General features: G+C 31.9%; 1 protein-coding gene, 1 long non-coding RNA gene and 1 other non-coding gene across 5 annotated transcripts; 2 read left to right on the top strand and 1 right to left on the bottom strand.

Annotated features, from left to right (window-relative positions):
• Positions 1-426: 426 nt before the first annotated feature.
• Positions 427-10,529, bottom strand: LOC144574744 (kinesin-like protein KIN-5A). Of its 3 annotated transcripts, none has more exons than XM_078324787.1 (25): positions 10,362-10,529; positions 9,831-10,057; positions 9,610-9,742; positions 9,088-9,246; positions 8,057-8,530; positions 7,651-7,748; positions 7,406-7,562; positions 7,248-7,317; positions 6,967-7,043; positions 6,828-6,881; positions 6,663-6,755; positions 6,503-6,556; positions 6,350-6,430; positions 6,146-6,257; positions 5,802-5,888; positions 5,207-5,382; positions 4,521-4,682; positions 4,327-4,434; positions 4,007-4,165; positions 3,723-3,806; positions 3,423-3,628; positions 3,004-3,105; positions 2,438-2,547; positions 1,835-1,986; positions 427-768 (listed from the first exon to the last, which is right to left on the bottom strand). In XM_078324787.1, the coding sequence occupies exons 2-25, from the start codon at positions 10,001-10,003 to the stop codon at positions 553-555; spliced, it is 3,297 nt and encodes a 1,098-aa protein (XP_078180913.1). In that variant the 5' UTR covers positions 10,004-10,057; positions 10,362-10,529; the 3' UTR covers positions 427-552. The 3 variants fall into 3 exon arrangements, with proteins under 3 accessions (XP_078180913.1, XP_078180912.1, XP_078180914.1); XM_078324786.1 differs by lacking the exon at positions 10,362-10,529 and adding an exon at positions 10,142-10,267; XM_078324788.1 differs by lacking the exons at positions 6,503-6,556; positions 6,663-6,755; positions 10,362-10,529 and adding an exon at positions 10,142-10,267.
• A 5,077-nt stretch (positions 10,530-15,606) lies between these two features.
• TRNAE-CUC (transfer RNA glutamic acid (anticodon CUC)) lies at positions 15,607-15,679 on the top strand. Its single transcript has one exon. It is a non-coding gene; the product is annotated as a tRNA-Glu (tRNA).
• A 3,037-nt stretch (positions 15,680-18,716) lies between these two features.
• Positions 18,717-19,501, top strand: LOC144575126 (uncharacterized). The gene is made up of 3 exons (XR_013518364.1): positions 18,717-18,955; positions 19,157-19,250; positions 19,434-19,501. It is a non-coding gene; the product is annotated as an uncharacterized LOC144575126 (long non-coding RNA).
• The last annotated feature ends 1,125 nt before the right edge of the window (positions 19,502-20,626 follow it).

The raw sequence follows: 20,626 nt of genomic DNA, 5'->3' as shown, positions 1-20,626 counted from the left end.
ACTCGATGTAAACGACTTATGAAATGAACTCTCTTTCCAGAAAATGAGATTTTATAGAAATGTCGGTTTAGGCCGCATCTCCTAGAAGCAGCCATGGCCACAGTCCATAAAAACGGCTCAAAATACAAGCCACTTTTCCTAGATGCAGCCACCAAAAAGGTGGCCACTTTGCCTAGATGCGGCAATGTCATTTTTATAATTTCCACCAAAAATGATAGTTTGGTTTACTATTTTTAAGATTATGCTATATTTAAAATTTCGGTTCATACATGGTATCAAAAAAAATTGAGTGTGCAAGTGCCGCTTTATTTCTTTTTTGTTTAAATTCTGTTCATAATCACACATTTCAAGATCTCATAAACATACAGCAACAACTAAGAATACAAAGAATTCCTGGATTTTGATAAAAGAAAAAAAATATGGAAGTAAAAAATAAATAATTTATATTTTGATCTGGAAGTTCGAACAAATTAATTATAAAACATCAGAAATTATACTATTCAGAAAGGCAACCATCATCAACAAAATGAGTTGACCCATTTGTCTAAAATCCTAGTTGATTGCAGAGAAAGGTTGTCTGGAATTTGGGGACTCAATTGCACAAGCAGAAATCTTGAAGTCACTGCCGGAGTGTTTCACCAGCACCTTGTCTTCCCAAAATGCCTTTATCAATTCATCGCATGCTGGAGATTTCAATTCTTCAATTGATTTCGGACTTGGCACTTTAATGGATCTTTTTCTTGGTGTAGAACAAGTCGGTTCATCCACCTACATATTTTTTCATGTTTAGTTAACGAATATAGATGCACAACAAAGTCAGTGTCGTAAGGCATTAAAGAGAATTAATTTTAGGCACAAAATCAGTGTCTAAAATCCTAGTTGATTCTGTATTACAGACTAACCGTGTTGCATGTCTGAGATTAGAAGAAACTGTTATGAACTAAAGTGTACATTTTTTATTCGATTATAAATAAGAGAGAGGCTTTGGTAATATGCATATTATAGATTAATCCGTACTATTATACAGTTATCCAAACCATTAAAAATTCAAACAGTTATCCAAAAACAGTACAAATAGTACACTTTTTAAGAATAGTACATTTTTTAAGAATTTTTTTACTATTTTTTAATGTATGAGATTAGAAAATCACTTGATCTGATAATTCTGACCCATTGTTAAAAAATATATGAGATTAGAAAATCACTTGATCTGATAATTCTGACCCATTCAAAAACAATGATTTTCTACCTATCTTAAAAAATAAAATAGTATAAAAATTCTAAAATTCTAAAAAATATAAAAGAGCAAGTCCTATGCATATCACAGTTAGTCTGTAATACGTTTCAATAATTCTGTTTTCAAAATCTTAATGGTTGATTCAAACAGTTCAACCGTTAAGATCTTGAAAATAAAAATATTGAACCGTATTACGAACCAAATCGTGATATGCATAGTACCATAGGCTCACTCGGAAGAAAATCACTATTTATCAATGGTCCAAAATTTTCAAATCAAGTGATTTTCTCCCTATCTCAAAAAAAATAGTAAAAAGATTCTTAAAAAAAAATGTAAAAGTTGGTATTTAAAGATATTTTCCATAGTGCAGGCCGCCATTTAATATGCGTATTAGAATAATGGCCTTGAATTTGTGCACCAGACCTGTTTAGTATTACATGTAGAAATTTGGTTTTATTCGGGCATATGAGGTATATGAGCATATGAGGTATATGGGCCCACATTAGGCCGGACCCAGTTTTATTCGGGCATATTAGAATAATGGCCTATGAGACCAATGAGGAACAACACCCAACAAACGAGATTTAATTTTCTTACCAAATAATCATTTTTCAGAGATTTCTCGGCACAATCTGACACCTCAAGAACCTTGCTGTGGTGCATGCTCTCAAGCTCTCTTAATTTCTCATGGCACGGTGCAATCATGGCATTGCTTTTCTCGTGCAATTCTTGGTCTATTCTCAAAGAATCTGAATTTAAAAAGAGAAATAATGAATAATACTTCAGAGATGCCAAGAACAAAACATAAGATTCAGTTACAGCATTTACTGATTTGTGGTTATATAATGGCAGTTGTGCTCATTTTTGTGCAAACTCCAAATTAGTCAAATTTGCAGCTTATTTCTATGGTAATGGCATAGGAACACAATATTTTTTCCTTAATTATACCAAACTTTCTTCTTTCTATAACCCAATAACAAGAACAGGCTAAAATCAATATTCCAATTTAACAGAACAGATCTAGTAACAAAGTTTGGTTTGCACTCATAAAAAAAGTTACAGTTAACAAGTCATCTTTTTTCTTTAATTATCCTTGTTGGGCATAATTTCCAGAAGCAATAAATTGTTTGAGTGCAATTTGCCAAACTAAAAAACTTAATTTGTGGAAAGTTAGCCAACTTATAGATAAATAGAAATTACCATCAATAGATAAACCAAGGTCCTTATTTGCAAGAGTACTATCTTCAATAGTAGCTTTGCTCAGAGTTGAAACCTTCGCACGTAATATCTGATTGGCTTCAGCTCTATCCCTTTTACATATTTCAAGAAAACATGAATTTATGCTTTCAAATTTATGAATAAGTATGAGTGAGGCTATGATCAATATCTACATTTTAAAATCCAAACAATCGATCCAAAACATTCAATATGATCTCCATATGAAAATGTACTTTAGAGATCAGCTTTTACATTTATTATAGTTTTTTACTAATTTTTTAGATGGATAGAAAATCACTTGATCTAAACCATTTAAAAGTAGTGATTTTCTACCTATCTAAAAAAGTAGTAAACAAATTCAAAAAAATGAAAAATTAAGTCAGCAAATATGTTTTTATATGTTGAACGGTATTCAACTGTTTGGACTGGAAGACAATTTATCCATGGTACGGACCAGTCCACGCTATGCACAGTACCATAGCCTCACTCAAATTATTACATACTGTGTTGACAATTAGTTAAATATTTTGTCAGTTAAGATCTATTACCTGATAATAGTGTTGCTTGATGCAATATGATTCTGTGCTATACTTGAAAGGGAAGATTGAGCATTTCTCCATGTTTCTGAGCTCAACTTCACTTTTTGCATGCTACACATAGACAAAAGATATAGTCTCATGCGGTCCAAATACAAAACTGGTTTATGGCAAATCTATGTTTTGTTCAATTTCTAGGGATTTTATAGGGTATTTCAGAGTTTGCTACTATTATAAGAATAATTTTTCATATGAAACTGAAAAGATCAAATAGCACAAAATGGTAAATAGTATCTGCTATGCAACAGCTTCTCTTTTTCAATGTGTTTACTTGATATTCAAAATTTTGCAGTTACCCATCAAATATTCTCAGTGTTCAAGCGTAAAGAAGGAAATGTAACGAACCAATGTATTTTTTTGTTTACACTCACCATTGTTGAATTACTTCTTCTAAGCAACATTTTCCATCTCCTAGAGCAGAAGTATTGCTGCTGTATGAATTTTCAGAAGTTTGCACATATACTCCCCATTTTTCCCTAATCGAACTTGATGCATTCCTGGTCTTCTCCATTTCAGTTTGTAAATTTATTGTTTTTTTCGTGGCAGTTTCTCTCAGATTTCCTATAGCCTCTTCAACCTGATAGTAAAGATTTTGTATTAGATGCACCATATTAAAATTTAATCTCTTATTAATAATTTATTGGAACCAGTATTAACGACATATTTCATACCATTTTTTTCTTTCTCGAATTTGAATCTGCCATCAGTTCAGCCACCTTTTCTAGAAGATATTTTTCTTCCTCAGCAGCACAGTCCTAAAAAAATTAAACATTAAACATTAAAAAAGATAAAAAGTAGCATCAAAACGTTCATTATTGACCTATACATACATTCCCGCCCCTTTGGTCAACAATACCAATCAAACATTGCACATCATTGTAAAAAGAGTTGCAAGGATTCATATGCATTTGTAATATATAAAGATAACCTAGAGTTAAATTGAGATAATGTATACCTCAAATTTTTTCTGGAACTGGGAGAATTGTTCATTGTTCACGGCTTGGGAATCTTCTAGAATAGTGCAAAACTTAGATGTCTGTGTATCTAGTGTGTCAAAGAAATCCTCTGTGACTTTTGAAATTGACCTTGTTGCCTCAATCGTGCTTAGTGTTCTCTGCCAGAAAACAGTACAATATTATTTCAGAAAATGTAAAACTAAGTGTACCATACTGACAAATAACCAATACAAGAGACACGACACTCCATTTAGATTTTGATTCGTAAAGTTAAATTATATGGATTCAAACTTTTAAACAATTAATGCAAGATGCTAACCTGGTGTTGTTGTTCAATAAATGAATTTAATGCTTCTTCTTGCTTAGAGAGGTCATCGTGTAATGCACTGAGCAACTCATCCGCTTCAACCAAAATTCCATTGAAGCACTGCAAAAAAGTTGAAACAAATTATAGATTATACAAAAAACAAAGTAGCCATTTAATTTATAATTTTAGAGTAAAATGGCACTTACATTTTCCAGAGTGGAAGTATGAGATTTGACTTGTGAATTTAAATTTTCAAACGTCAGTTGAGATTTGGTGTCAATTTCACCAACCAAATCATCGAGCTCTCTTGTGCTGGAACAATTCATCTCTTTCATTTTCTTTACTCGGTCTTTCAGTTGCTCAGCAATCTAGGATATATTAAGCACAGATAAACTCATTTATGTTTCATATATATACTAATTTTGTTCTTAACACAAGGATCATTTAAGTCACAGGTTTTTATGTAATTAGATGAATTTGTGTGTAGATCCATCCCTAGAAGAAACACAGGGTTAAAATGCCCCATTGTTTTTGTGCCCTAATCAAGCCTCATATCCTTATCTATGTTTTCAAAGTTCAAACAGTCAATCCGAACCACTCAACATGATCTCCATATTAAAAAAAAAAAAAATTAGAGTTTTTTTACTAACTTCTTAGATAGGTAGAATATCACTGTTTTGTTATGGTCTAGAATCTTCTGAAAAACAGTGATTTTGTAACTATCCTAAAAAATTATAAAAAAAACTATAATATTTTATGTATTTCAGATATTCCCTGAAAACCAATAAACTGTAAGCAAAGGGCAAACATGTAAACTTCAATTTACAAGATATATATGACAAGTTATAAATTTGAATAACATTGTAAGCAAAGCCGTTCCATTAGATTATACCTGAGCTTTTGTAGAGAAAAAGGATCCCAGTTCCTCACATAGTTCTTTCAATTGAGTTTCTTGTAGTGCAACAGAGGCTGATACTGTATTTTGCAAGACGCCAAGTTCCTGTGTTAACTGAGATTGGAAATTTTGAACTAGGGTTTTGTTTGAATCCTCCAGCTTATTTTTCCTCTCTGAAAATACAACAATATCAGAATTTAATAAGAAATAATACTTTTGCACATATGCTCTGATAAACTTGAAGAAAGACATTGTTCAAAGATAACAACATTAATTAAATATACGAGACTATTAGGAGTAGAACTAGGGTGTTCTTAAGTTCACCAAGTCCCTTGGTGAACTCAAGTCACCTATCGAATCGGCTTCAAACGACGAATCCAAGCCGTTGACTATTAGTTTATATGCAATCTAAAGGGCCTTGTAAATGTCTACAATTGACATATGTCCCTCTATAATTGGCATATGTGCCTCAAAATTTATGTATTTTAGATATTCCCTGAAAACCAATTATCTGTAAGCAGAAGGGCAAACATGTAAACTTCAATTTAAAAGATATATATCATCAAGCTATAAATTCATTTAATGAACAAACCTATCTTAGAGAACAGTCCAGAAACATCTGATAGTGCATCCTCAAGTTGTAACCTGAGCTTTGATGCTTGATCAAAAAGATCTTTCTCTGTTTTATTATAGAATAAAGAGAGATTTTTAGAAAGGCATTGAATTACCAATTTTCACAAAAAGAAACCAAAAGTAAGAACGAGTCCATATCCTCTGAGATATCTCAAATTTCAGTTTATCTAAAGCCAGGCAGTATTATTGTGCTTTGAGGTACGTGCAGAAAAAATTTGAATAGTCAGATTTTCCACAGATCAAGTCAAAATTTAAGATATCTGAGGGGATGCTAATTCGGGAAGAATGGGCTGTTAATCATACCTGATTTAAGAAGATGCGAAATCAAGAATTCCTTCTCTTTGATTGTAGATGTCGCTTGCGTGAATCTTTGTTCCATGTCAGCCAATGCATTCTCTGTTTGTTCTAATGTATTCTATAAAGAAAAAAATTAAAACAAAATGGTGTAAATATTATTTAAGCTTACTCTTTATAACAAAACAAGATTTGGAGGAATTTGTTTGTAACCTGGGACTTGTGGAGCTTGTCAGTTAAATCTTCACTCAACATTTTCTCATTATCGTAAAGTTCTTTTATCTCAAGCAATTGCTGCAAAATATAAAGAGGTGAATATAGTAACTTGAAAAAAAATAAAAGACAAATCAGATTTCAAAAAATTACCTTAGCCTTGGATTCAATATCCATCTCCATTCTTCCCAATTTCTCTAACATGGCCTGTAAATAAATATTCCGAGTTGTAAATATACAAACATGCATGGCGTGTAATGATGCGAGAGAGAGAGAGAGTTAAATCTGGGACTGGTGGAGCTTGTAATGTTACCTTGTTTTCAACCTGGGACTGGTGGAGCTTGTCTGTTAAATCTTCGCTCAACATTTTCTCATTATCGTAAAGTTCTTTAATCTCGAGCAATTGCTGCAAAATATAAAGAGGTGAATATTATGTGATTTGAAGAACTAAAAGACAAATCAGATTTCAAAAAATTACCTTATCCTTGGATTCAATATCCATCTCCATCCTTTCCAAGTTCTCTAACATGGCCTGTAAATAAATATTCCAAGCTGTAAATATACAAACACGAATGCTTGTAATGTGTGAGAGAGAGAGAGAGAGAGAGAGATGTTACCTTCTTTTCAGCCTCATCTTGCATGTATTGCTCTTTTGGGATATATACACCATTTTTCTCTCTTGCAGCATATAATTCTGTTTGATGGAAAGAGATGATATGATGTTTATATATAGGTTTGCACTCAATATATTTCCTTGTGGCATTTCATTTTTTTTTCTTTCCTTTGTTCTACACTCAATATATTTTTGCATATATGTTTGCATTTCTAATACAACATTGTGTAATATCTTGTTTTTATGAGTATAATTCCTAAAATAAGATAGTAGATGGTGGCATACCTTGCTTAAGACGATCAATATCTGTGTATAAATCCTTGATTAGTGCAGTTTTCATCATCTTTTGGTTCACCTATAACAAATAAAAGATTAAGGAAAATTATAATTACCATGGCCTCCATTTCAAAAATTATGTTATAAACAAAGAAAGTAAAAAGCACCTCTGGTCTGTTTCTGATATTCTTGGCACGATGTGCATAATCTAATGTGCTAATTGTCTCATCTAAACAATGTATGGCAGGAGATATAGTCGCTATAATGCATGTTTTTGTTTTACCTCCCAGAGAATCCCTTAATAATCTTGTCAATTTGCTATCTCTGAAATTAACACAAGGGGGAAAAGAATTTCAATACATATTAAATTAATTGTAGTGCTAAGTTGAAATCAGTATACTATAAAATATACCTGTAAGGAATGTGACCAGAGTGTTCGACTAAAGTGTTAATTACTCGACCAAGTGTCAAGAGGCTCTTGTTAATCTCTCCAGCTTCTCTTGCTCTTCCCTAGTACACCAAAAATAATCTATTCTTAAATCCACATTAAATTAACCCAAATTATTTGATGAATTTAAAGCTCGGGATAATATTATACAATTTATCATAAGCTTGAAAAGTCAATTTTGTGTGCAAAGTTGGATCTAATTCTTCTTCTCAGTCTGAAATATAATTGAATTTTTTCTGAAAAAAAGTTTTTATTGAAGTGTTGTAAATATTTATTTTTATTATTAATACAATCGTTATAGTAGGCATTCATCATGTCACTAACCATCAAAAAAAATAATAATAATAACAGAGAAGTGAGTAGATATTACCTCCTTTGCACCAGACCTAGAGACATTTTCAGAGCCAGCAAGGTCGACTAAGTTTAATTTGCCACATTTAATCAATTCTTCTCCTTCGGGCGTACACTCTTTAATGTGAATAGTAATCGAAAAGATTGAATGAGATCGACTACTCTGTTTGTTCAACAGAGTCTCAGCTGTTTTTCTCTTAGAAGACCCCTTCTCCAAAATTTTGTAAATCTCCCCTGCAGAACCCACAATTTCCTCTTCTAACCCTCTAACGAGAACACCGCCTTTTCCGTCCTCCATTAAAGCTATGGGTTTTTTTGTCTTTTCATCAGTGAATTTGATTTCTTCGGGCGCCAGAAGGTCGGTGATTTCTTCATTGTATAACTCGAGAAATGAAACTTTCATGTTGTATTCAGTTCCCTGATTTTCGAGTATTTCAAATATTCGTCTTACTGCTCTCGATATTACACCAGCATCACTTGGTAGCTCACCATTCTACAATTCCAAGTGTGAAAGTGCTTATAGAATAATTATATATGAAAAAAGTATAGCGAACAAAAATAGATATGAGCTCCCCCATTCAAAACAGGAGCCATGAGTGCAGTTTTGAGCATCTAGAATTAAGGAATTCATGAAAGGAACCATGCAATATGTGATATTTGTGATATTTCAAATTTTTCAAAAGCAAAATAAATTGCTATTTCAGTTGAAGTTGCTAACAAGCAAAACACAGAAAAGTGGACTGTTGATGACTTGACAATGGTTATTTCATGGATTTTCAAAAAACTTGAGATAAAATTGATAATTGAAAAGTAAATTTATAAAAGTTATGTTTAACCTTGCATCTAAGACAGTTAATTTCGGACCATTGAAACTTCAAGCTACTTGATGTATGGTGGAAACATACACCAAATCTCATCACGTTTTATTGGCATTATATGTGGATTTCAAATTTAAAATTTTAAAATTTTGATTTTCAAAGACTGTCAAAATTATAAAGTAAAGAATAGTCAATCAACTATATAAACTTGGAAGTATTTGAAACTAAGAACCTGCATCTTTGTGCCTCCACCTTCCATCGTGTAGGTTTTGCCGGTGCCAGTTTGGCCATATGCAAAAATGGTACAATTATATCCTTCTAGCACTTCATTCACCAGTGGTACTACAGCATGCTCAAATACGTCCTCTTGTTTAGATTTCGGCCCAAAAACCTACATGAAAAAAAACATAAAAATCAGAATAAATTTAGCCAATGTAAGATGATATTTAAAAGTTAGCTATTAAAATTATTAGGAAAAAGGAAAACATAGACAACATCTGTAATAAAGCACTCAATTATAAAAGCACTTTCTCAGGTAGGTCTACAAAATTTTCTTGTTACACACTGATAGAAATTTGTGACTTTGTCAAATTAACCTATTAGAATAATTCAGTCTTGTTCGTCAAATTATCAAAATAGACCCCAAGATCAGATATAACTTAATTACATTCTGTACAAAGCTTGAATGAAAACAGAAGATAAATTAAGAATGCCAATTAATAATTACCAAATGTGAATGTTAGGCAACTTTTACCTTATCAAATGTGAAAGTTCGATCAACATGCTTGTTAATAACATTCTTATGAGTAACAGAAACCTCTCTCCTCGATTCATTGCAAGAGACAACTGAAGGAGTTGTCAATCTCTTCTCTTCTTCACTTATGGGCCTGGCAACTCGAGCAAAAATTGAAAATGTAATCATAAATTCCATCCAGAATTATTTCAGTGACTGAGGAATTTTTCCAAACACCTTACCTGCACCGCAACACCACTTGAATATTAACCCCTTTTTCCTTGTCATGCTTTCCATTACCATTGCCATTGCCATTTCCATCAACAGATCGATTATCTCTGGGGATCTTGTCGTAAGATCGAGGGGTGTGAGATGGCGACATCGGTATCAACGACCTTCTAGTGGATGTCTCCATTGATGAGTCAGCTGTGCTAGGCCTTGAACCCCTCCCCGGTGACCTTAACCCTACCTGCATAATTGAAATTTCAAAATAGTTTACAAAAAAAAACTAAATTGAAGAGAAGACACTGAATAGGAGGAAAGTATTTTTGACCTTTACTGGGGGAACAGAATTTCGTTTGATTCGGTTTGAAGCCATTATCGATTGGATAAAAAATGGAAAACGATTTGCCCCCTTTTTAGTGCAATTTTGGGGGCGTAATAAAAATAACACAAAAGCGTTCTTTTCCTAACAAAACGCTTCCATTTTTACTCTTAAAAAGGAAGTTTAAAATAGAAAGTGGCGTAAATGCTGATTTGGTCACATAACGCACCTGATCGGACGGCTGAGATGACCGATCGACACTGTGCACCGATCTCCGAGCAGATCAAACGGAGCAAACAGAGAAGTTAGATCGGATGCTAGAAAACCGAAGTAGAGTATAAATATCACTGTGTTGTAGTTTTCTGCTAAGCACAGAGAGGAGCAGATATGGAAATGAGCAGAGAAGAGATGGAGGCGCTTTCATAAATTTTGAAAGAGAGGGAAAGGAAAATTAATTCCGTAAACCCGATCTATGATTTAAAGTTTGAACCAAATGGTCGTAACTATAAACAGAAAGTGGGTCCGCAAATAACGGAATAATTTCTAACATGTGGAATAGACCAGGTTCATACCCTTTTCACTCGTCACGTGCCGAGGGATTTTGAGTGAGATTTTGAGTGAATATCTCTAATGCACTTGATATATTACGAATATTTTACATAAGAATGACGTGTCACTTATGCGATCATAAAAGTGTCGGGACTTTGAGATTAGTAAGTATTTCGTAAAATAACGTGGTATAACAAGGTTGTACACTAGAATATGACCGTTATCGAGGTGGGACGCGATGAAATCCATTGGTTGAGAGTATTTGTTGGAATTTTTTATGTTTGTCACTGGTATCAAAACTCTGGTTTCAATTTTTGAAATCAAAGCTCGAAACATACACAATGCTGCTTTTCTTTTTGCCAGTATTTTATTTATATCTTTTGGATCTCGATATTTAGTATTTTTTTTTACTTTTTTTTTTTTAAAAATAAGAAAGTGGCCAAACATCTAACTATATAACTTGTAATCACAAATTTACTAATGTAGCTTTTTTTTTTAAATATAAACTTTCTATAAATTACCTCATTCGGTTCTGTGTCTATGTTTCATTTGTATTTTCATGTCATTTTTTTTTAAACTATAATTGGCCCATTATATTGATGAAGAATTTCAATGTTAGCACTAAATATATTTTGCTAAATATTTATTTCTTATCAATTTCAGCCTCACTATGGTAGATTTTGTCAGATAATATTATCTTCAATTTCTTCATTTTCCTTCATTTTCTTCGTTTATGGCCAAACTTAAATTTATCGCTGACGCACAATTTGTTTGTTTATGAAAAATACAATTTATCCATATGTTTGCTTTGATTTACTTACCGTTTGATGTGTGATGTCACTATTTTATTAATTTCCTAGATATTTTTAAATTGAATGCAAAAAATTTAGATTTATTGACAATAAATTAAAAAAAAACATTTAAAATATTAACGATGGGATATAATCAGAAGAGCAATATATATATATATATATATATAGAGAGAGAGAGAGAGAGATGGGCTGTGGTGCATTGCAATGCATGGAGGGGTTTGTGCATTGGATCATAAATCTAAAATTCAAAATTCAAATGGCCGATCCAAACCGTTCATCTTGTTCTCCATATTAATATGTGCTTGGAGACCAAATTTTACATTTTTTTTGAATTTTTTTACTATTTATTAAGTATTTTACAAAATTGTTGATCCAACGGTGGCTGCTGATTTTACTGTTTTGTTAAGCCACCGTTGAATCAATAATTTTGTAAAATACTTAATAAATAGTAAAAAAATTCATAAAAATGTAAAATTTGGTCTCCAAGCACATATTAATATGGAGAACAAGATGAACGGTTTGGATCGGTCATTTGGATTTTGAATTTTAGATTTATGATCCAATGCACAAACCCCTCCATGCATTGCAATGCACCATAGCCCATCTCATATCTTCTTGAAAGCCTTGGCAAGTGTCTGCTAATGATATTTATTAAAAAACTTACATGTTTAGTACATCTTACACCAACCATGCATCAGCATCAAGCAATCATACAAAGAAAATAAATAAATTAAAACATCTATCAATCTTTTAAACAGGACTTCAACCAGAGCAACCCTTCTTGCAAAATCTGGATGTAGGAATATTATACAAAAATTAAAGTTGGAGTATGTTGAAAATTGAAAGGCATTTGAAAGAATTTTTTTTTTTTTTTTTTTTTGAAAGAATCGTCAAGAGTATCTTAACATTTTGAAGTATTATTCATTAACAAACATATATCAATTTATAATTTAATTGAATTTAGTCTTATAAATATACCATAATAATACTAGGAGCTGAGAGTCTGAGACACATTGGGACTTGATATTAAAAATTAAGTCTAGATTTATATATGACATTTGTGGACTTTTGTCTATCATAGAATTCATCTTTGTGCATTGCAGTGTTCAATTTTTGTCTATTCGTGTCTATGTTTCTGAAAAGGGTGTGTTTGGATGGCTCCAGAATATCAGAAATTAAGTTTGAATTAGCTTTGGAATAACAAAAAGTAGATCGTTATTCTATGTTTGATTAAAAAAATAGTTGTTCCGACTCTTAAGTTAGCTCGCTATTATATTATTTCACAAGCTCGTCATGCGAAGGCACGTTGTTTGCTCTATTTTTTATTTATTTCAATATTATCCTTAAATTCACAAATTTCTTATTTCTATAGATTTTTTCCGTTACTTTTCGTATGATCATTGGACACGTATCAATGTTCTGTATTTTAATATTTCTTACTTTCAAGATGCTTTCCGTTGCTTTTGGCATGCCTCATTTACATGCTTATGAAAATGAGTTATTTCTATTGTTATGCTAAAAATATTTATTTCTACATATTTTTTTTATTAGATAGAAAATAATATAATGTTATAAAATTTAAGAAATGAAGCATAACATTGAAGCTTTTTTTCATATTAGATATTAGAGAAAATCACTTATAAGGCAATAATTGACTTTTTTTATTTAACTTCTAAATCAAAATTTATCAAGCTATTAATTCCAACCTGTTTCTCTCAAAATTATACAAAATTTAGAAAAATATAATATTATTTACATTATCACATTGTTTATATTATTTTTTTAAAATAAGGCATAAAACATGGATAAGAGATCACAACTCCGAAAAATAATCTCAGCTCTTACCAATCATACAATTTAACTTTTGTTATCCAACAAGTATCATCACAAAAACATATAATCATTAGATCTATATGATATTATAACTTATAGCATGTTAGTTTCAAAACATGCTGAGTAATTTTTGTAAGAAAATTCAAAGAAATAAATTATTAAGGATTTTACAAGATTAAAGGGTGTTTTGGTACCTACACCGAACAATATAAGTTCTATTTGGTTTTTTAGTATATCTTGTTACTTTTCTTTAACGGTAAAAGTGTCATATCCTATTTCTATAGATCTAATGCTAAAAAGGATTAATAGCAAGAAATATCAAGAATTATCAAATTTAAAGAAGCTAGAGCAAGTCTTGATAGATTTTAATCTGGGTTCTAAATAACGATTATAGCGCTATAGTTTTTAATATTTAAAAAAGCTATAGTGCAGCTATCGTGCAATCATAGCTAGCTATTTAGAATTATTATAAAAGAAAAGCGGTTAATAGTATTATAGCTTTCGAGATCTCAAAAAGCTATAGCGCGGCTATTGCGTAGCTATAGCTAGCTATTTAGAACCCTGATTTTAACCGATCAACAATTCAACTAATTTTAACCCGAGACACAATCTAAGAATTGAATCTGATAATCAGATTATACGTTAAGGCAACACAAACTTGTTTTATTGATAACCCAAACCCAGGTGCTATGACCAGTTAAATATATATTCATAATTTGATTTGAATTTGTGTGGATTAATCCAGTATGTTTGAATTGTTGTTTAATTAAGTCAATTATAGAGAAGTGCGTCGTTAAATAACCGGTTATTGAGCTTTGTAGATGATTCCGTATTATTTATGTTATTTCTTTTTATTGCGACGTAGGTTGACGGGACGACGGATGGATGTGAGATGCCTCTCTTGTCGCGACTCCAGGCCCGGCGACGGAGTCGTGACAATCCCTCATGAATCAAGTAATACTATACATAAAACTGATTCACTAATTTTTTTTTTATTTATTTAATTTTCTGATAAAAAAATTTAACAAAAATTTCAATTACAACACCAAGGAAAAATGGCTTAATAAGTTGATCAATTCACAATGAAAAAGTAACCAAATTAGCACAACGGCTCAGCTCAAGTATTCAACGCAGAAAACAATATAGGAAGAAAGAAAAATAAAATAAAGGGCTTACATAGTCACTGTACCTAAAGATGCATTCTGATTAGAGTAAAGCTAGGGTGTGATGTGCTCATCAAGAGAGTTTGGTGAGCACAACTTTAAAAGTTCATCGGATCGACTTCAAACGCCAAATCTAAACCGTTGAAATTCATCTATTTCATGAGTGATGCATGTACATGTAAAATTTTAAAAGTTTCGAGTTTATTTGCTACACGATCAAGCGGTCAAAGAAATGAATATTTTATGAGTTAATTTATAAGTTGTTTTATATATTCAATTTTTAAAACTCAACTGAAAGTTTTTTTATAAATATTTAACTCTGAATCAAAAATATACTCAACCTTCCAATAAATTTGCACTTGTTTAGAACACAATCAAATTAAACTCATTTGTGTTCCTTCTCCCCTTACACACAACAGCATGATACCGATTCAATTTCTCTCCAATTGTACAAATATAACTAGAGAGTTCGAAATGGATTAGATCGAATGATTTAAATCATGTTTAATTTCATATAAATATAATGGTTATATAAAAATGCACATATACAGTCGGTATTAATTTGAATTGTTTGCTCTGAAGACTGAAATAAACGGTCTGAATTTGCCCATAGTTCTCCAATTAAAGGAATTCATTCAATTGGATTGGAGACCATTATGCATAAAACCAGCTCTCGCTTATAATAGATGGCATATAGTTATAAACTTTAATAATTGATTAATATGATATGAAGAACTAACTCTTTGTTCATTATAAAATATAAAATAGGAAGGAATATATTTCATTGAAGGTACTACATTGATAATAAATTATTTTGACAATCACAAAAAAAAAGTAAGAGAGAAAAGATTTGGTGATTCAGATTGACACACAAGTATTGCTTGCCTGTTTGTTGGTTGAAATTGACACAGAAATCATATTCAGTTTCCACACGATTAATAAAAATTATTTTGAAAATTATACGCAAGTAAATGGGAAAAAAAAATCAGCATGATCTGATTTGATGAACTTTTAAATGAAATAATGAAAACTATATGGGACTACTGTATAAAAGATTATTCGAGAGAAATCATATATATATAGTAAAGTACTATTATTAACCAAATATTAACAAGCATCCGTTGTAGTCTAGCTGGTTAGGATACTCGGCTCTCACCCGAGAGACCCGGGTTCGAGTCCCGGCAACGGAATTTTTTATTTTTGCCTTATCTGTAGCGTCATTTCTTTTTCAAATATTGCCTTTTGTTCGGTTCCATACTTTAATTTTTCATCTTATTTTCTCATTATCTAGCTGTATAATAAACAAAGTTCAATTTCTAGTATGATAAAATATGCTCTGATAAAAACAAGTTAAATATCTCTTTCATAACTTCGAATAACTGCAATATTTAATTTAAAATAATTGATAATTATCTATGCTTAGAAATTTAGAGAATGAGAAGAAAATGAGTTAATAAATTAAAAAAGGTGCAATTTAAATTAAGAATTGGATGTGGGTCATTAATTATAATTAACAGGCATTAGTTCAAATTTTACTCTAAATATATCTATGGTTCATAAAGGTCCCTCTCAAATAAAATATTAGTAACCTTAGTCAAATGGATAGTTATTTTTCCTTTCTTATCTATTCTCCTTTATTATACAGGCAATGTGTTATGTATCTTAAAACATAATTCGGAAAGCACGATTTTTAGCATGATAAATTTATTGTGAAGTATGAATTGCAATGTACAACATTAATTATGTGACACATCTTCATGCAATTTGTAGATGGTACGTCTTCACATCGAAATTTGCGTCACACAATTCAAGTGATACCTACTCGTAAATAAAAATCAAAACATGTTTTATAAATTATCATTTCCACAGTTCTCGCAAAAAGGATAAACTATAACATGAATACGTTACAAGGACAACAAATATATTTTACAAAGATAAATCTAAACCAAATTGTTATTGGTGCGATCATTTCGTAGAACATAATTAATTACTAGTGAGATACCGGAGGAATACTAAAATATAAAATATTACAATTTTGTGAGCAAGTCGGAAGAATTAATGACTCCTCACGAGGCACAAAGTGCTACAAAATGTCTTCGCATAAAAATATTGCTAATTATTAAAGTTAATATTTGTTTGTTAAGAAACAAGTTATATTAACACTAACTTTTGGGAGTGTAATTTCTTTATTTATAAAAGTTATTAAATTTAGATGTACGAAAATAAAAAAATATTTTATTTTTAGTAAATATAAAAAGATCAGACTACGATCTAAATATTTGGAGCAGGAACAATATTTCCAATTCAAACTAATATATATATTTTTTTTTATTAGTCGGATTTTCTGTATCTCCTTATATTAGGTGCAAGCTACAAAACCATTGACATGCTATCTCCACGTGTATCATATCTCTGGAGAACCGAATCAATCCATGCAAGAGAAATTTATGTGACCGGTCTCTTTTCCGAATTTGTATCTCCTTAAAGTTATCTGACTGAGTAGAATTGAAACGGACGGTCTGAAAATGAATTGGCAATGATGAGTATTTTAAGTATAGAATTTTATTCTTATTTTTATACTATTTAGACTTTTAAATTTATGAACCTAAATACTTAAATAATGGTCGGATGCAAGCGCACAACCTATCCTTGTAGTACTTTGGGTATCGATCCACAGGGAAATCGGAAAATACTAGTTTTTAACTCTATTGATTCGTTTCAAAGTTGTGAAAGAAAAGGTTGATTAGGGGAGGGATTTGTTATAACAATCCTAAGGTTGGGTTCAATATCTGAGAAGATAAGATTTAAAACAATAAAAGTAAAAAAAGAAAGTAAAATAGAATCTTGATTGCTTTTAAGAATTTGGAAGATCTAGGGGCATTCGGTCTATAATTCCTTGTTAATTTTATCTACTCGGTTTGTTTAAATTCATGTTTGATTTGATGAGGTTTCTAACCTAATATGTCATTAAGGGTTACTTTCGTGAATTAATAACGTGCCTAAGTAATTCGGACTTCACAGTTACGTCCTCCACCCTAGCTACCTAGACCATAAGCTCTTGTTAGCATATATTGACTAATTATTGATACAAGTATTTTGGTGGATTGGGTTAATATTCCTCGAATTTTAGGTTCTGTCACCATCCTAAAGAGATATTTAACAATCACGTTCACACAAAATACATATCAATACTTAATCAATATAGGTGTCCTAATTAGGGTTTGATTTCACAGTTACGTCTTTCACCAAGTCCCTAACCCTAATTTCTATAGTTCCGGCATAGATTACAAATTGGTTAGATCATAATCCAAACCTAGGGTATTTGCATTCATAATTTGGTACTCTCCTCTCGTCCTAACTACTATGGTTCTTTCGAATCCAAGGCAGGAGTACATCAATTTCAAATACCAACTATGTAGTTAACACAAATGATAAATCACAGAAATTAACAATCAAATCTCATAAAACAATCATAATAAAAATAAATAACCGAATAAGATAAAATTAAACAAGTTCATGCATTGACCTAAACTCCTAGAGATAAAACTAGCCTCTCACGGAGATGCAAGTATTCAACAAAGAATTAATTACAAAGATTGGCATAAAACAAAGAGAAATTAAGTAGAGAAATAGACACTAGTGGAGAATGTATAATTAGTGTCGCCTCATTAGTATCGGACGTCTTAAAAAGTCGACACTAATATAATTAGTGTCTATCAATATAAATAGCTAACACTAATAATATATACTAGTGTCGGTTGTTTATAAAATGCCAACACTAATAGTATTAGTGTCGGCTATTTATAAACAACCAACACTAATATTTGACAATTAGTGTCGGCCTTTTAGAAATAGCCGACACTAATACTTAGTGTCAGCTTTTTATAATCAACCGACACTAATTGTCAAATATTAGTGTTGGCTATTTCTAAAAGGCCGACATTAATACTTTAGTGACGGCTGTTTATGAAAGACCGACACTAAAACTGAAAATTTTCGCGCATAAACCCACGCACCATTTTCATTTTCAGTCCCACCTCTCATCAAAACCTGCGCATCTCTCTTTTCCGCGCATCTCTCTCTCTCGCGAGCATCTTTAGGATTTTTCAAAACTGCGCCTCTCTCCCACCGCTCATCCCTCTCTGGCTCTCTCGCTCAGTTCTTTCTCACCTCGCGGCTGGCTGGAGCGAGTGAACTGGCTCCCTCTCTAGCTCTCTCTCTCTCGCAAGAGATCGCTCAGTTCTTCGTTTTTCTCTCTACTTTTTCACCCGATTTAGGGTTTACTTTATATTGAGCAAAATCACTTCAATTTCTTGCTTCAGTGAATTGATTTTAGAGGTAACTCAAAATTTTTGTTTCTTTTTGCATGTTTTCTTAGCCGATTTAGGGATTACCCTATTCAATGTCGTTTGAGAAGAAATTGCGATTATCAGTCATCTTTGGAGCTTCTGTCAGCGTGCACTCAGGTACTTTCTCTTATCATTCTTTTGCCACTTGATTTAGGATTTAGTTAATGACGAGTAAAATTGTATCATTATTTAGTTAGGCAAAGGTTTGCCATTGTATACTGGTATTAGTGATTTCAGGGACAATGTAAAAGATTATAGTTAAGTAAGATAGAATGCCACAAAATAATTAACCTGATATTGTCTCACTCACTTATACAGCTGTGTCCAAAGTCACTGGTAGTGGAAGGAGAAATTTTAGACATCATTTCTTCTAAAAGCACCGCAACAATATTTTTATGCTTACTGCATGATGGTACTTTCGCCTAAAATTCTATTTAGAATTGAATTAACTTTCTTTTATTTTAAACTCATCCTTCTCTCCGGTTTTCCATACCTTCGTATCTATACTGTACTATATATCTGCTACAGCATTTCATTGACTACTCGGTCCCGTTTTCAGCCACTCGAGTCTGTCCCTCTCTTGAAATTTTTTCAGTCTATCCGATGTCGCTCTGGATTTCTCTCCTATCTTCTCTCGGAGACTCCAGCAACCCACTTTAATTGGACAATGGACAATGCGAAGAGACATATGGCAATTCGAGAGAAGATCTTGGCGGAGGCTGCCGTTTTGATGGCCATACCCATGTCCATTTTTATTTTTCAGATACGAATCAAATAATATACAATCCATTTTCATCCCTACACATTATAATTTACAGTCGTGACCATTTTTTCTTCAATTTTTCTCTTTGCACAGTACCGGTTGACTTATACTGATCTATTCGGGATTCACAACTGTCAGGATATTCAAAAGAGGTAAATTATGAGTGATATTAATAATTATTGTAAATTGAATTACTAGGTCCCTATAAATGAGGATTGAACTAGTTAATTGCTCGATTGCTTTTGTGGATTGAATTTTAGATTGGGGTAAAGTGACTTAGTGTAAAATTTGTAAGTTGGGATAAAGTGAGGCTTATTTGTAAGTTGCAAACTTTTTTGAGATAGAAATTATGCTTCCAAGTTGAACTAAGCCAAGTCATTGCACATGCTTATAGACAACACTCCAATGAGCATCCCAGAACACAAATTTTTTATGATTTATAGTGAATTTTTGAAAATTATTTTTTTTAAAAAAAATTTAGTGTAGGCTATTTATTAAATATCTGACATTAAAAGTAAGTATTAGTGTCGGCTATTTATTAAATGGCTGACACTAATGCCTTACTTTTAATGTCGGCTATTTACAGAGTATTAGTATCAGTCTGATTAGTGTCGCCCAATATCCGACACTAATACCCATAAACAGCCAACACTAATTCCAAATTCTTCACTAGTGAGATTACACCATTCTCTAGATGAAGAACCCTTATTCTTGAAATTTTCTTCTTCCTCCTCCTTGAATTGTTCCTTGATTGCATAATTTTACGCTAAGTATTGGTCGAGAAAAGATTTTGAGAAATGAGATTGATCTTTGCGAAGAGATGCCTTGAATGGAGAAGAACCCCCCCCCCCCCCCCCTTATAGTCAAAGACTATGCCCAATTTAGAGGCTAGAATGTGGGGTTAGTGAGTGCTATTTTTGCATGTTTTCTAGATTGGCATGTCTAATTTTAGGCATTGAAACGTGGCCAGCAGTTCCAAAATAGAAAAACGTATCGAAAACGAATTTTTAGGCTGTCTCCGACTA

The sequence above is a fragment of the Carex rostrata genome, chromosome 23, assembly GCF_964058835.1.
Source record: "Carex rostrata chromosome 23, lpCarRost1.2, whole genome shotgun sequence".
NCBI classification, from domain to species: Eukaryota; Viridiplantae; Streptophyta; class Magnoliopsida; order Poales; family Cyperaceae; genus Carex; species Carex rostrata.
Note: the sequence above shows the minus strand (reverse complement) of the source record. Positions and strands in the feature narration are given on the sequence as shown.

Excerpts from the sequence above, each read along its gene's own strand:
- LOC144574744 (XM_078324786.1), bottom strand. The coding sequence starts at position 10,186 with ATGGCTTCAAACCGAATCAAACGAAATTCTGTTCCCCCAGTAAAG. Across the intron at positions 6,258-6,349 it reads ACAAGCTCCACAAGTCCCAG|AATACATTAGAACAAACAGA; the intron begins GTTACAAACAAA and ends TTTTCTTTATAG. Across the intron at positions 3,106-3,422 it reads GAAGAAGTAATTCAACAATG|CATGCAAAAAGTGAAGTTGA; the intron begins GTGAGTGTAAAC and ends GTCTATGTGTAG.